The following is a 16,453-nucleotide window of genomic DNA, read 5'->3' on the forward strand; positions in this document are numbered from 1 at the left end:
TCGAGTAAGATTTTACTATGGTCCTGATAACCTAAGAATTTGTGTGCTGTTGGGGACACTCTCCCATATCTGATAGACTGTGGCATTTGGGCAGCAGCATTCCTAGTCTGTAGAAGGGTTCATTATGCAGATCTGACAAAAAGGGAAAACTCCACAAACATACCATCCTGAAAGTGTAGTATAAGTAAGGGGCAAGTGGTAAGTGAACACAGTGGTGAATAATTTACCCTGCATATGGGATTCTGTGCAGCATCACTGTTCCCGATTCTAGCCATTACCCTGCAGAATTTTATGAGCTGGGTGCAGCTTCGTACTCACCACTGAGACCAGAGGACAGCACTGGAGAGCAAAGGTTAGCAACAGGTCAGATAAACTGACCGCAAGACCAAGAGGTCAAAGAACCGCTAGGCTAATGTTTTGTGCCATTCTGGGAATAAGGGTTTCATCGCAGTGCACTTGTTCAGAGAGCCGCAACTATGAATGTACTGGACTCCTGTCTGATTCCAGCCCCCGCTGTCTTTGTTTCAGTCTCCATTAAATCTGCTTCATTATAAATGGCATGTCACAGATAAACAGAACAATGAAGATTCACTTTATGTGATGCAATTGCAGAGGTCACAGTAAAACAGGGAGGATTCAGGAAAAATAAAATGAAACATAGCAATGTAAAGCACAAATAGCACAAAAGACCCACTCCCTACAGAAAAAAAAGAACTACAACTGCCATTTAAATTAAACACCGTACTTTATTGTACCGCATATGTGGTCCATCCCATCTGGACCAATGAGTTGGGCATGTAAGAAAAGAGGTAATAGGGCACTGGGCTGTCAAAGTATTTCTGTTTCCCATAATGCACTGAGTATGAAATAGGAAAGGGGGTTCCAGCATGAGTGTTTAAGAACCCCTCAGAAACAGTCTTGTCATCACATGACCCAACGTTAACACTGACGTTAATGTTTAACAATGCTTATTGCGATCCTCCTGTTTCCATCTGTTGTGATTGGCGAGAGGGACGATGACATCAGCACACATGAAGACTGATTGCTTCCCGTCTGAACTCTGAAGTTGGGTCATGTGGTTGAGCGACTGCTCCTCTTTGACAGCATCTTTGTGCTCTGTGGTGTACCACTGTTTTGTCCTTCCATTGAGAGTTAATGGGAGTCTGCTGCAGGTCCAAGGCAGCCAATAAGCAGCCAACTGTTCCTCCAGAAACCTTACAAATACCAGGTAGCACTCATACATACATACACAAACCATGCACTGTTCACAAACAGAACATTAAATTAGATGCAATTAGATTAAAAACAGTACAAAAGTCCTTGTACGTGGTGATGGTGATCCCCCCCCCCGCCCCCCCCCCCACATGGCTCAGCTGATGGCAGTGGTGCATTGCATGCTGGGTACCGGCCTGGCTCACAGCAGAATCTCCGCCAAGCTGGCCTCAGGACTTGGCGTCTGTCGCCAGCACAGAGTCGAAGGCTGCAGACAGCACCTTGCAGATGGCTTGTGCTTGCTCCTGAGACAGAAACACACGCATTAGCCTGGATTCCTGTGTGCCAGGCACCTTCCATTTACAAAGTCTGTGTGTGTGTGTGTGTGTGTGTGTGTTGGTTTGCTACTGTGTTGTGACACACTCACGGAGTTGCTGCACTGGTACACCCAGATACTGCATTCCTGCTGCTCGGGGTTGGTGGTCTTCAACGCCAGCAGGTTCCTGCCGGCTCCCAGCCCATCTTCATAGCACAGCATGCGGACCACTAGGTAGAGAGGGTGCCTATGCAGCACCTCCTACGGGCCGAAAGAAATTAGCAACGTGGTGATGTCTGTCATTCTTTCTCCATTTTTACCCCTAATCTGGAATACCCAAAGCAGGAGCCGTGGCCATCACTGCAATGTCCTCTGTGAATTTGAGAGGACGAGGACTAGTGTGCAAAACCGTGTGTGAAGTCAGCTGGAAACTTCTTTCCCACTCTGCAATCTGCTACCTGCGCCACCCAGCTATGGCCAGAGATCATGTCTTCACCTTAAAAAGGACTGCTATTATTTATACATTCAGTTATTTCTATTATATCTTCAGTTATTTAAAAATGAGAATACTTAATCTTAATTTCCCTCTATATAAGACCAGCATGTGACCGTGACAAGACTGTAGCTCTGTGCCTTCAAGGTTAAGCCACATTCAGAAGAACCTTCATAGAGAGAGTTGGCCCTCTCTCTATGAAGCTGTGGCGATGGTGTAGGTGTAGGGACTCACACACTGGTCGGAGGAAGCCACTCTGATTCCATACTTGGACACTGCGAGGACCATCTCCTGATCTGCAGCCACGAACGGCAGCTTTCCTTCTTGCTTTGAGGAGGAGCAGAAATTTCAAAAAAATAATTCAATGGGAGGCAACACTGACAATTACACAATCACAGAATTACACAAAAAACATGGTATATGCAACAGAATATGCATTTGTGTAAAGTGAAAACTAACAGTGCACAGATTAGTCAATTATTAAATGTTGCTTCAAAATGGTATACTTTCTCATTTAAGTTATGGGCTATGAAAATCTACAAAATCAAGGGTGCACATGGCTCTTAACCATTTAGTTAGGTCAACTGTATCTTGTACATTTTTTAAGTAAACGTTTCTGTTAACATTGAATCAGTACTGCCATATAGCCTTCAGCTGTTTATAAAACTAATCCAGGGTAACTGGTTAGAGCAAAAACCAACATATACAGAAGCCCTCCATGACTAGAGTTATACAGCCCTTTACTAAATGAATAAACAATCATTATTAGCAGCTCACTGTCAATGACAATTACTGTTACTTCAATTAACTCAGTGGCATTTTCCCCCATTACTTGTCTCAGTGTCATCACAGAAAAGCACTCAATTCTAATGTCTCGATTTATTACAGAATAAACAGTCAAATTTTTACATCATCAAAATTTTAATTATGAAGCATGAATTCAAATTAAGCTGCTTTGCTTGTGTTAAGCACTATAATTTGGACAACTTTGCCTTTCATATTCGATGGAAAACAGACCTGTTGAAAGTTGTGTTGTCGATTGCTTAGGATAAAAGCATCTGCCAAATAAACGTAATGCAATGTAATGTAAGTCTTGGCGCTCACCTGTGCAGTGTCTATATAGCTAATCAAGTCTGGGGGCTCCAGCAGTGACTTGCACATCTCGAACGGCAGCTTCTCTATGGACCCCAAATACTTCACCTTGAACTCGGCACATGTGTCCAAGGTGCTGTTGCCTGGGGTTAAGGTGAGAAGCAACAAGTGGTTATTACTTGACCGACTAAGTTCTTCACCACAGAAGTTCTACGTCACAGAGACAACCTGACTTGTCACCATCACATCCCATAATTTTACTCTTTTATAGGTCATGAAAATACAACTACTGTAAAATTATTGGGAACCAAGACCATAAACTACGTTAACACACTTTGAACGAACAAGCAGAACTGAGCCTCACTGTGATTTGCAGTCCTTGGGCCTACAGTACTGACCTGAGCTCTTCGTTGAGTCTGTGTCAAGACTGGCAACCGTGCTGGACCTGGACAGGCCACCCAAACTGGAGTCTACAGACTAAAACAGCGGTGAGACAAACCATGAGTTACACACAGCCAGGAACCTGATTCCTTGTGCTTTTATATTTATGACATGGACAGTGACCAATTTTGGATTTATTTAGCCTATATCAATCTACACTGTAATCAATTATATAAAATGGTGGGAAGGTTTTTGTGCCTGTGTCCTGAATCCTTTGGCCTGGTGGACTGTAAAGTCTGATATATCTGAAACCAGTCTAAATGTGTTAAGTGCTGTGGCTTAAAACCCTTCGGGTAAAGGTCACTCTGAAAGCTCCCACCTTGCTCTTGGTGCTGATCTCACTGCTCTGTGAGCTGCTGCTGCTGTGACGCTTCTTCACCTTCCGGAACATTCTTCACCATGACGACGGACACTTCAGCTCTCCAGTAAGGAAAAGAATCTTGCAGACAGTCAAGAAACATTAAATGTCATCCCAAGCAGGAGTTAGAAACATTAATCTCTGAACTAGTACAAGTGCAGGTAGGGAGCAGGTTTTGAAAGTATAAACAGGAAATTGCTCTATTACAGTGGTTCTCAACCGTTCTACCCACAAGGCCCTCCTTGGAAATATTCTAGCCCTCCCACAAGAGACATGATAACCTGTCTGTTGTGAATAGGCATTTCAAGTTGCCTGATAATAATGACACATCCTGTGATCGCTCTCACACACCACCAGTTCCAGTGGTACCAAATCTAGAGGTATTTAGATGCCAAGTGATATTAAAATTTAAAGAAGTTTATATTCTCAACCAAATGGTTACAATGCAGTATGATACGTGTCACCAAATGTGCCAAATGTTCTGATAACTTGCCAACAAAAAAATATATAAAGGGTAATCTAGTGACTGCTCTGGTAGCTACAGAGCATGTATTTCAAAGTCTGTTCACCTTGTTTCAGTGTAGTTCAAAGCTTATTTTCAAAAAGTCTATGATTACATATGTATGCATTTACATAAGAATCCTTGGATCTCTTTAATCATGACACTATCCAGGATCTTCATCTGCGCAAAAACATGCAAAACAAACGGCAGTGCAGGTGATTATGTTGGTGGTCCCTGACTGTAATGAGGAGTCAGCACTTCTACGTGCCCAGCCGCCCCCCCTTTCAGTTTTGGACTCCGCTGCCTTTTGTCAGAAAGTAACTGACAAGCAAATATATATCTTTTAAACATGAGACTCGTGCATACGTAATGTTTAACAGTGCCTTTAACTTGAAGATGTCTAAACATATAGCAAGCTTGCTGTAGTGTCACAAGTTTACGTAGCTTTCGAAATACCAACAAAGCATACTAGCACTTCCACCCGTAGCACGCACAATGACTTGCGCTTGCCACAAAGGGTCCCGTACTGAGACTCGTGTGTTCACTGATCCCCATTGTCGCGAACTTGTTAATTAGCTAAACATCCGAAGCGCGAGTAACGGAAACCCGTTGCTAGGCTAAACATTGCACCCCACCCACTCCTAGTTTCATTCCTTAAAAAAAATCCACACATCCCCTTGATTCATTGACATAAAAATAATCCGCATTCCGGACGCTTCACTTCATAAAATGGCAGCTACACAGGGACAGTTTGACAATCTCACTCGCATCTTTACGGGGCATACCTCTTTATGTTTTCGCTTTGTGTCAGTTTAATGGCTGTAACTGAGGTGTAACTTCTGCCAAGCGACAGTATCCGGTTCTTTCTGTTTTGGCGAGACTCGATTTCAGGCACTTCACTTCCTTTGCAGCTCCACCTCAACAGTTTAAAGGAGACGTAGCCAAACCAGAAGTTACTTGAAGTTGTTCTAAATGTATTACTAGTTGTTCAAATAACGTGTGCTGACAATAATATATCATATAAGCCTATAATATCATCCTAAAGCCAGGCATATTTGTCTCCTGTAGGGGACATGAGTCTCTGGTAGGCTAATTAATCTCGCGTATTCTGCTATGCTGAAACCAGCACTACAGGGGACATTTAATAAAAATGAAATAAATTATTATTATATTATTAATAATATTGTGCAAACCTTTTTTTTTTTTTTCTTAGGACGATATCGACACATGCAGGCTATCATAATACATAAAGACAGAATATATACATAATATGTGAATATATTTCTTAAAGTATTATGTTTTTTTTTTTTTAATACAGTAAAATAAAACATGTCAAATAAATAAATAAATAAGATCGTATCATCTCAGAACTACTTACTGCAGCTCTGTGTTTTGTTTCCTCGTCGGCCGTATGTATTTTGAGGGACCGGAAGTTCGTCCTTTGAACTTCGCTCAATGGAGTTTAGTTTTGAGTTAAGCAATGTGTGATTTTGTGCACCGTTAAGTTATAAAATACATTTGTTATAGCTATCCATTATGGCTGCAAAGCGTAAAGCGGATATATCAGTCCCTGCAGAGGAAAGTGACCAATTACTTATCAGACCTCTGTAAGTCTTCCCTCCGTGTTCCCGTTGAAAAGAAGATGAATAAATGAATGACTAGTGTAACGGTAGCTAACACAGCTAGCTACGTATGTTGCAATTGATGACTGGCTTGTGGAGAATGATTCATTTGAGTGGATTTTAAAAGTTGAACTGAGCGTCTGTACTAGCTAACTACTTCACTGTATGGGAGGCTGGCTTAGGCTGGCTTTTTTTCTGAAAGCTAGGTGACATTAGCCAGTGAGCTCCTCTGAGTTTATGAAGTTTCGTTTGCCATGGGAATTAATGCGCACTTTTGTTAACGTTGTTAGTACATGCCATTAGAGATGACAGGGCAGTTTGTACGTCAGTTAGTTATATTTACTGTGAACATTTCTAGCGCTGGTCATTACTAAAATTGGGTGGCGCTATTCTGTGCTTCGTTTACTGACAGTGGAGCCGGACAGGAGGTGGGAAGGTCATGCATCATCTTGGAATTCAAGGGACGGAAAATAATGGTAGGCACTGTGCTCTAATAATTATTCTCGCCCACATGCACTGTCTTTGTATTTTCAGTTTTGTGAAAGCTCCTTTCGTTAATCTCTGCAGCTGGACTGTGGCATCCACCCGGGTCTGGAGGGCATGGATGCTCTTCCCTACATAGACTTGATCGATCCAGCCGAGATCGATCTGCTTCTGATCAGCCAGTGAGTGTCCTTTGCGCTTGTCGTCATCCTATACCTGTCATCTGTTTTTGAAGCATGGATTGTGAACATACACCAAAACCATGGACACACGGAGTAACCTTATCGGTTCTTTTGCAGTTTCCATTTGGATCATTGTGGTGCTCTACCTTGGTTTCTTCAGAAGACAAGCTTCAAAGGAAGAACCTTTATGACACATGCTACCAAAGCTATCTATCGTTGGCTGTTATCAGATTATGTCAAAGTCAGGTGGGTGCATGCTTTTTTTTGTAGCATGTTGATATTGAAACATATTCTACTTCTTTCAGGTGCATATTTAAATGGCAACATAGAAATGTGTAGCCTTATGAAAAATGTATAATCTAAGCACTGAACCAGATATGCCAATATGCCAAAATGAAAAAAATGGCATAGGAGGGTGCATTTGATTGGCAGATTGCTTGAACTACATAATTTTTAATGCACAAGTGTTTCAATTGTAAGTTCGGTTTTAATTGGATTGTTATGAATGTAAAGATTGTTAATTTATTAATTGGACATTAAGTACACATTAATTGTTATATAATATCAAAACAGGGGCTATATTGTGTAATTAGCATTCAATAATTTTCATTGTCATGGTTTCACTGTTTATACTGACCCCGATGTTTGACCTCTCCGTTTGCAGTAACATTTCAGCAGACGACATGCTCTACACCGAGACCGATCTGGAGGAAAGCATGGACAAGATCGAGACCATCAACTTCCACGAGGTGAAGGAGGTGGCCGGCATCAAGTTCTGGTGTTACCACGCCGGTCATGTGCTGGGGGCCGCCATGTTCATGATCGAGATCGCCGGAGTGAAAGTGAGTGCGCAGAATTCCCTGCTTAACCCATGCGCTGCTTTACCAGTGTCCAGTTTGATCACTGCGCAGGTGCGCTTCCACTTGAGTTTTGCTGGTCAATATCTATGGTGCTGCATGTTCTCCAGGCTCTTGGTAGGAAGAACGTTGATAACACTGTTTATATTCTGTGTTGCTGATAAGAAAACCACTTCAATAAATAAAATTCTCCTTCGAAATTTTCTAACAAGTGGTTGCTGTTCTTTCTAATCGAAGAATTAGGCCAGCTTTTGCACAAGCAGCCTAGTGGCACGCAGCTGTATTTTACAGTGAACCCAAGACATTATGTCATAGGTAGGGTTGGAAAAATCAATTATTCATACAGGAATCTAGTGCGTTGGAATAAGCATGATCTCTGTGTTCTCCTTGTCTGTTTCCCCTTCCTTCTTCCTGTTCATCTCCCGCCCCACAGCTGCTCTACACTGGGGACTTCTCCCGCCAGGAGGACAGGCACTTGATGGCAGCCGAGATCCCCAGCGTCAAGCCTGACATCCTCATCATTGTGAGTGATGTGCGGCTCTGATGCATCTCAACAGTACTGCCAGACGCGGATCGTTTGGGAGGGAAAGATTCCTGCATACAAAAGCACAATGCGGGGTTGAGATAGAGGAGCGATGTGTTGTTGTCCTTGCTGTTGGCATTTGTGCAAGCTCAGCGTGTACAACCTTGTAGATGCGATAAATTTTAAATATGTCACGGGCATATTGCTTGTAAAACTTGGAAATTTTAAGAAAGTTTTAAACTTTGTCATAGGAAACTGCTGTCTTGTTGGGTTCTACATTTAGGTATGGTTGTCAAATTGGTTGTCATGTCCGTCTTATAGTAATACCATGTCAAGATTTGCAGTGGGGAGATGAAATGGTCTTGTTTATCTATGGTTTGAGGGGTTATCATTCTTATTGGTATGCAGAGGTTAGCATTAAGCCTGGTCGTGTGTCCTCTTTTCCCAGGAGTCTACATACGGCACACACATCCACGAGAAGAGAGAGGAGAGGGAGGCTCGTTTCTGCAACACGGTGCACGACATAGTGAACCGGGAAGGCCGCTGCCTGATCCCTGTGTTCGCCTTGGGGAGAGCCCAGGAGCTGCTGCTCATTCTGGGTAAAGAAATCCACACCGCCTCCCTGTGTCTCAGCCAGTCTGATCCAATTTTTGAACCAACATTCATAAAGTAGCTTTGAAACTATCCTGACACTTAGCAGAGGGGATTAAGTGAAAATGGGCATAAGAGGTAATATCAGCTAAAGTATGGTTCATTTATTTTGGGAGCAAAGATGCAAAATGCATTTTGAGGAAATAATAATTTTTGTTGCTTATTTTGCACAATCAATGTCTGAGATGGATTATAAAGGATTTTTTTTCTGACACTGGCATTTGTTTTAATCATCCTTGGTTGCAAATGCATAAGTTCAAATGCCTGGGTGAAATGTTTTACCGTATATTATATAGAACTGGAGTCAGGTTGGAATCCCCATGTTTGTTCCTGTCACAGACGAGTACTGGCAGAACCACCCCGAGCTCCACGACATTCCCATCTACTACGCCTCCTCCCTGGCGAAGAAGTGCATGGCGGTGTACCAGACCTACGTCAACGCCATGAACGACAAAATCCGCAAGGCCATCAACATCAACAACCCCTTCGTCTTCAAGCACATCAGCAACCTCAAGGTGGGAGAAAACCGCCGCGAAAAACCATGTCCTTCCTTCATATGCATGTCCCAGAGAAGGTACTCAGAAAAATGTCCAGGGTTAATTCAACTCTTAACAGGTTAATTCAGTTCTTAACAGTGTTCATTCAACTGTAACATTGATAATTGAACTCTAATATTGTTAATCCAAATCTTTACAGTGTTAATCCAAATATTAATAGTGTTAATTCAACTCTAACAGTGTTAATTCAACTCTAACAGCGCTAATCAAACTCTTTGCAGTGTTAATTTAAATCTTAATAGCGTTAATTCAATTCTTAACAGTGTTAATTCAGCTCTTAACAGATAACATTTGGTCCCACATTCCAGAGTTAACACAGGTAGAGTTGAACTAGCACTGGACGTTTTACCGCGTAGCGGCAGATCTGGTGACTCTATATCTGCGTCTTGCCCTGCCCAGAGCATGGACCATTTCGACGACATCGGCCCCAGCGTAGTGATGGCGTCCCCGGGGATGATGCAGAGCGGCCTGTCCCGGGAGCTCTTTGAGAGCTGGTGCACCGATAAGAGGAACGGCGTCATCATTGCCGGGTACTGCGTGGAGGGGACCCTCGCCAAGGTGAGCTAGAGCATGCCTCTGCAGGTTAGCAGGACAACAATACTGACCTAGGGCACTTTTGGAGTACATTGCATAGATAATACATTAGTTAATTACATAACTGGGTCTGAGGTCACACCTGCGGTAACCCATGAAACTGAGTTATGCAAGAGGTGAGAACAGTGTGTCATTTGCGTTTTGTGCACTATTGTTGAATGGAGAGTGAAGTTGCCAGCGGATGTTGCCACTCATGCCTATGGACAGGCCACGCCCTCCTGGTTTTTGATTGGATATTTTGTAATAATTTCCTCCACAGGTGCTTCAGGCTATGCCGACTTAACAAGGCAATCAATTTTCATCATGTAATTCATTCATGACAGTCAGCAATGGCTGAAAAATGTCTATGGCTGTTCTACTCCACCCCAGTACCCCCACCCCATCTTCCAGTACGTCTGACACATTTCAGTTGCGTGTGGGTCTTCACATTGGTGTAACAGCATCATGTGACCGTGCGCGACGATGCCGTTGGGCGGCTTGTGTGTTCCGCGCAGCACATCATGTCCGAGCCGGAGGAGATCACCACCATGTCGGGCCAGAAGCTGCAGCTGAAGATGTCCGTGGACTACATCTCCTTCTCAGCCCACACGGACTACCAGCAGACCAGCGAGTTCATCCGCGCGCTCAAGCCTCCGCACGTGGTAACTGCCCCCCTATGGGCCTCTCTTCCCCTGAAAATTATACTAAAAGCCATTCTCGCACATTTACGGCTGGTTGGTTTTAAGTCTGGACAGAACCCATCCCACAGTCTGTGACCTTGGGCATATTTTTAAAAATGTTCGATAAACGATAAACTTGTTCCGATAGACGGTGTAAGTAGCGCGCGGGTGTTTCGCGTTGTTCCTGACGCCCTTATTTTGGGCAGATCCTGGTGCACGGGGAGCAGAACGAGATGGCCCGCCTGAAGGCGGCGCTGATCCGGGAGTACGAGGACAACGACGAGGTGCACATCGAGGTGCACAACCCCCGCAACACGGAGGCCGTCACGCTCAACTTCAGAGGGGAGAAGCTGGCCAAGGTGAGCGCCCCGCGCTGGCGTCGCTGCCTTGGAAACGCGTGTGAGCTGATCCAGGATCAGTATCCAGGATCAGGGGAGAGTGGTACGCCCTCGGCTGAAACTGATCCAGAATTTGGGTCGTGGTAGAATTGGAGCAGGAATGGTTTGTTTGACATTTCATAGAACCTGCGTCTGCCTCCACGGAGAACATGAGATGGTTCTGTCTGTAGTTGGCCTTTGTTCTCAATGACAGACGAAAGACTATTTTAAAAATGAAGGTGTTTGAATTGTCACGCCAACGAAAGAGCCAGTAGACCGAGTGATTATTTTTATGATATGCAAATGAGGTGCTTTAAATGAGGTTTATTATGCTATATTTGCAGTATCACAATGCAGATTGGATATCAGCCCGTGCAGTTGTGTCTGTATGTTCTTAATTGTGTGTGTGTGTGCGTGCGTGTGTGTGTGTGTGCGTGTGTGCTTGCTGTGTCTCCTGGTTTCCTCTGTAGGTGATGGGCTCCCTGGCTGATAAGAAGTGCGCGCAGGGCCAGAGAGTGTCCGGCATTCTGGTGAAGCGGAACTTCAGCTACCACATCCTCACCCCCTCCGATCTGTCCAGTAAGCCCCTGTTCACGAGACCCTGGTCTTCGCTAACGTCGTGTGGATTTTGGCCCTCACCGAAATGAGCCATGACCTCTCGCCTCTCCCCCTCCCTCCCTGTCTCTCAGATTACACAGACCTGGCCATGAGCACCGTCAAGCAGACCCAGGCCATCCCCTTCACCGGCCCCTTCTCCCTGCTGGTCAACCAGCTGCGCAGTCTGGCTGGTGGGTGAGCGCCACAAGAACAGTATCACCATGTTAATGTGGAGTCACTATCAACAGTATCACCATGTTAATATAGAGTCACTATCAACAGTATCACCATGTTAATGTGGAGTCACTATCAACAGTATCACCATGTTAATATAGAGTCACTATCAACAGTATCACCATGTTAATATAGAGTCACTATCAACAGTATCACCATGTTAATGTGGAGTCACTATCAACAGTATCACCATGTTAATATAGAGTCACTGTCAACAGTATCACCATGTTAATATAGAGTCATTATCAACAGTATCACCATGTTAATATGGAGCCACTGTCAACAGTATCACCATGTTAATATAGAGTCACTAACAACAGTATCGCCATGTTAATATGGAGCCACTGTCAACAGTATCACCATGTTAATATAGAGTCACTAACAACAGTATCGCCATGTTAATATGGAGTCACTATCAACAGTATCACCATGTTAATATGGAGTCACTATCAACAGTATCACCATGTTAATATGGAGTCACTATCAACAGTATCACCATGTTAATATGGAGTCACTATCAACAGTATCACCATGTTAATATGGAGTCACTATCACAGTATCACCATGTTAATATAGAGTCACTATCAACAGTATCACCATGTTAATATAGAGTCACTATCAACAGTATCACCATGTCAATATGGAGTCACTATCAATGTGCATGTCACTTGCATGCCAGAGTGAGTTTGTGATGTTTAACAGAGACTGCATCCCCCTTGGTATTCAGTTTGACACCCCCGGTCCCCTGCTTGCTGTGCGCTTTAGCATGACATTTCCGCATGCTCTTCCACAGGAGACGTGGAGGAGTTGGAAAATACGGACAAGACCACCCTGAAGATCTTCAAGAACATCACACTGGTTCATGAAGTGGGAATGGTCATGCTGGAGGTGAGACCAGTCTGTGGTTTATGTGTTCGTACATTTCTTTCTGTCTGTCTGTCTGTCTCTCACCTGTTTAAACCTTTAAGTTGAGATCACATTCGATTAGAACGTTCTTAACTGAACATTCTAATGCTGATGTAACAATCACTGCAGTCACTACTGGTAATTGAAAGTTCTAGAAAACTGATTTTTGAAAAACATTCTAAAAAACACTCTTCAAAGGCTTAAGATGTAGGCAATGTACATGCCATTTTTTATGGTCAAGGTGTTTGCCTAAGCATTTTGGGTAGCCCCAAATGTGGCAGTAGTTTAAACTGCCTAGCGATGAAAAGGCATATTAATTCATTTGTTTCTTCTTGCAGTGGATCGCCAACCCTCTAAACGACATGTATGCTGACGCTGTCACCACTGTGGTCCTGGAAGTCCAGTCCAACCCAAAAGCCCAGAAAGGTCAGGACAGCGATCCATTTTAAACTATCAAATACAGTATATAATTTGGTACAAAATACTTAGATGACAATCTAAGCAATGTTTCACCTTCAAAATTATACAGATGAAAACTTTCAAAAGCTGTTCACCCGAAAATGAAATTGGAGCACTCTGATAATAAAGGGGACTACCAGGCATGAAGAAATTTCTTTTGTAACTTGAAGCTCAGGATCCTACTAATGTTTGGATGCCACTGGCATTAGCTACTGTCCTGCAGTGACAGGACAGCAGGGAACTTTTGTAGTACCCATAATTGTCCACTCCTGTTTTTTCTAGAGAAGGTTAGGGAGGCAAATCTATTTTGAGAATCATTTCATGGTTAGTTTATCAATTCCTTTTTCAGAGAGCATCTAAATGCAGCCTTAAAAAAATATATGCAGGTGCAGTGTTGGTTCAGAGAGTATTCCTAGCGCTTGCATGGTCTAGGCTGAGCTGTTTCTTCCCTTCCTACAGTCATGAGCTCCAGTGAAGAGGCGATGGACATGGATGTTTACCGGAAGAGGCTAGAACTTATGATGCAGTAAGTACAACTCCCCGTGCGAGTGTTTTTATTTTTATTAACCTAAATATTGATCGATCAACATATGTGCGATAAAGGTTGCCAAAGGATAAAGGGACTGGATATATGGATCAGACCTGCTTTGGTGCTTTTAACTGTACCACCTTAATTAATCACATGTAGTGATAGGATTTTCAATCTCAACATGGTGATACTCCAGATTTTTCTAGAAGTAGGACTCTGTACTAAGTTAACCCCATTGGTGAATGCCACAGTTTTTGCTTCCAGTAAAGCTTGGAATGGCTAAAACTGCTAAGCATTGGGAATGCTGGTTCCATCTCTGAAATATCAGAGGAGATAACTCTTTAAGTGAAGGTGTACTTTCCACCTCTAGGAAGTGCATAATTTTATTAACAATCTCTCATTTCACCCCAGGGACATGTTTGGAGAAGACTGCGTGGATTTCAAAGACGAGAAGAACCTTTCAGTTACGGTGGACGGGAAGACTGCCTACATCTGCCTGGAAACTCGGGTGAGCTGCCAGTCCCCACACACCTGGCCTCCCCTCTCCATCTTTACCCATGACTCTGTTCTTCATGTACCAAAGATGCCATCCGTTTATTATTGTATGGCTTTAGACATAACAGAATTCACGAGTACCCCTCCAAACAAGACAGCCTATTAACAATTGGTTCTGAACTGACTTGCACTCTGTGCAGTACAAAGCAAAGATGTTTTGACTTATGTGGCGTTTTTTAGGCAACAGTTGCAATTATAGTGAAGGGGGAGTTACGTCTAATGTATAGCACCCATCTGGGTGATGCACGGCAGCCATTTTGCACCAGAATGCTCTGCACTCATCAGATGAGGTGGAGGGAGATGGTCGTATATCAAAGCAGTATAAAACAAGGTTGTGTGCAAAGTAACAAATTTGTCACATAATACTGATAACTGACACTGTTCAGTTGCTTAGCACCAGGATTCATCTGAGCTATCCTAAAGCACATTATTTATTATTCACTTCTATAACTGTATTTTAACTACTAAAGTGCTTAAGATTCCAGCTGTGGTCCACACAGCTTTCAGTCCTGAGTTTCAGAGGTTCACTGTGTGTGTGTGTGTGAGCTTATGCCACTGTGAGCATCTCCACTGATGAGCACCATTACTCCGTCACAGAACGTGGACTACGAGGAGGGCAGCGCTGACGACGAGTCTCTGAAGGAGATGGTGGAGCTGGCCGTCCAGCGGCTCTATGACGCCCTCAACCCTACACTCTGAGGAACTACATGTCCCAGAGTACCTAGCTCCTGACCCCCAATGGCACCGCCCCCAGCCATGTGAAGTGCAGGTTAGACAGAGCTGCACAGGAAAGGAGGCAGTGTCAACATTTACCCTAGTCAGTGGCTCTTTCTGATGTTGAAAGTCCACAAAGAAGTAAATTTTGTATTGCAATTTTTTTTTTCTACTAGAACCTGCTCAATAGTCTTTTCAAATGCAATGCATTGAAATTGTCCTTTGCTATCTGTCTGATGTAAGTAAACAATAATTCCGGAGCTGGAAATGAATGTTCTGGAACATTCTCATGTTGTGAAGGGGTGTGGAGTCCCAAGTGATCAAGGAGAAGTTTGCTTTTGTACGGTATTTGTGTAAATTTTGACATTGTATTTCAAGTATGTGAATGTAATAAATGAGCATTCATAAAGTCTTAAGTACTTTTGAGGTTACATTTATTCTTTACTTGCCCATTAACTGTAATTGTGATTTTAGCGATTTAGTTCGACTCTTTTGTGGCATTTTAAACCAAGCAGTTTCAAGTAATGTAATTTACATTAACTTTTTGAAATATATATTTTTATTGTTCAGATAGCTATGTTTTCATTCAGCTGAACATTTGTTTTTTCCAGTAGGATGAGAAAAAACTTTCATGGTCAAAACCCCCAAAAATATGGTCTGCATACATTTTGTTGTTCAGAGATTGGTAATTTGTACATTGTAGGCATTTTAAAATTGTATAGGACCCATCTAATTAAAATAAAATGTTTTATATGTAGATGTGGCTGAACCCTGAGGCCTTGAGTTTCTGTAGATAAAATTTTAGGAAATAAAAGCACAGAAGCAACACTGAGGGTATATAAAAAATTTAATAACAGAGAGACATTTTGAGTTAATACAAGTCATAAACAATTATAAACATAGATGACACATAAGAGGTAACAGGTCATCTGAGAGTGGTTTTGATAACTTGGTTTTTGACCTCACATTGACAACAGGCTTCTGAAAGCTCTCTGATCAGAACCTGAGGACGTTCCAACACTATGGCGCACCATCACAAAACACTCGATACAAAGTCCAGAAGCCTATTCACCTTCAGACTCCTCAAACTTACACTCGAACGAACCTGGTGAATATCCCTTTGTAACATCGCAACCAGTTTTTTCACATTTTACCAAAATGTATGACGTTTGCTCAAAGAACTCTGTATTATACCTCCCTTAAAGTGCCCACAATCAACAACAAAATGGTGGACATTACCACCATTCAATTGCACAACCACATAACTACACACGTCTGAAATGGACAGTAATTTTTGCGGGGTCAACGGTGATGGCAAAAGGTGTTAGTCGCTATCGTGAAGCTTTGTAGCGCCCAAGTGTCATGTGACTGAGAGCACTCCCAAGTGCAAGGCAGAAGAGCATTAATAACGAGTCAGTGTAAGAGGAGATATACATTTGTGCTGGACGGCATTTTCAATTTATGAGCCCAGATCTATAAGGGCACAGCTCTAGCACCATCTGGCTCTGTTGGTTTCTCAAAAACAAGAAGACACATTTCA

The 16,453-nt window shown here is 42.9% G+C and overlaps 3 protein-coding genes across 3 annotated transcripts in view; 1 reads left to right on the forward strand and 2 right to left on the reverse strand.

Annotated features, from left to right (window-relative positions):
- Positions 1 to 726: 726 nt before the first annotated feature.
- Positions 727 to 5,928, reverse strand: itgb1bp1 (integrin beta 1 binding protein 1). The gene is made up of 8 exons (XM_064339815.1): positions 5,793 to 5,928; positions 5,200 to 5,331; positions 3,874 to 3,993; positions 3,512 to 3,590; positions 3,126 to 3,256; positions 2,256 to 2,348; positions 1,640 to 1,789; positions 727 to 1,517 (listed from the first exon to the last, which is right to left on the reverse strand). Exons 3-8 carry the CDS (start codon positions 3,943 to 3,945, stop codon positions 1,443 to 1,445), a joined length of 600 nt encoding a protein of 199 aa, XP_064195885.1. The 5' UTR covers positions 3,946 to 3,993; positions 5,200 to 5,331; positions 5,793 to 5,928; the 3' UTR covers positions 727 to 1,442.
- On the forward strand, positions 5,880 to 15,329 carry cpsf3 (cleavage and polyadenylation specific factor 3). The gene is made up of 18 exons (XM_064339813.1): positions 5,880 to 6,021; positions 6,449 to 6,512; positions 6,604 to 6,701; positions 6,819 to 6,947; positions 7,366 to 7,543; positions 7,992 to 8,081; positions 8,530 to 8,680; positions 9,072 to 9,247; positions 9,689 to 9,847; positions 10,378 to 10,524; positions 10,749 to 10,901; positions 11,390 to 11,498; positions 11,609 to 11,707; positions 12,544 to 12,638; positions 12,995 to 13,082; positions 13,575 to 13,641; positions 14,056 to 14,152; positions 14,797 to 15,329. The coding sequence occupies exons 1-18, from the start codon at positions 5,951 to 5,953 to the stop codon at positions 14,896 to 14,898; spliced, it is 2,073 nt and encodes a 690-aa protein (XP_064195883.1). The 5' UTR covers positions 5,880 to 5,950; the 3' UTR covers positions 14,899 to 15,329.
- Positions 15,330 to 15,742: 413 nt separating this feature from the next.
- adam17b (ADAM metallopeptidase domain 17b) overlaps positions 15,743 to 16,453 on the reverse strand; it is a 15,470-nt gene continuing 14,759 nt past the window's right edge. Inside the window, exon 19 of the mRNA XM_064339812.1 lies at positions 15,743 to 16,453. This exon is cut by the window's right edge and continues 3,314 nt beyond it. The gene's annotated coding sequence lies outside the window, so the exon portion shown is untranslated.

This window comes from Anguilla rostrata, chromosome 6 (genome assembly GCF_018555375.3).
Source record: "Anguilla rostrata isolate EN2019 chromosome 6, ASM1855537v3, whole genome shotgun sequence".
NCBI lineage: Eukaryota > Metazoa > Chordata > Actinopteri > Anguilliformes > Anguillidae > Anguilla > Anguilla rostrata.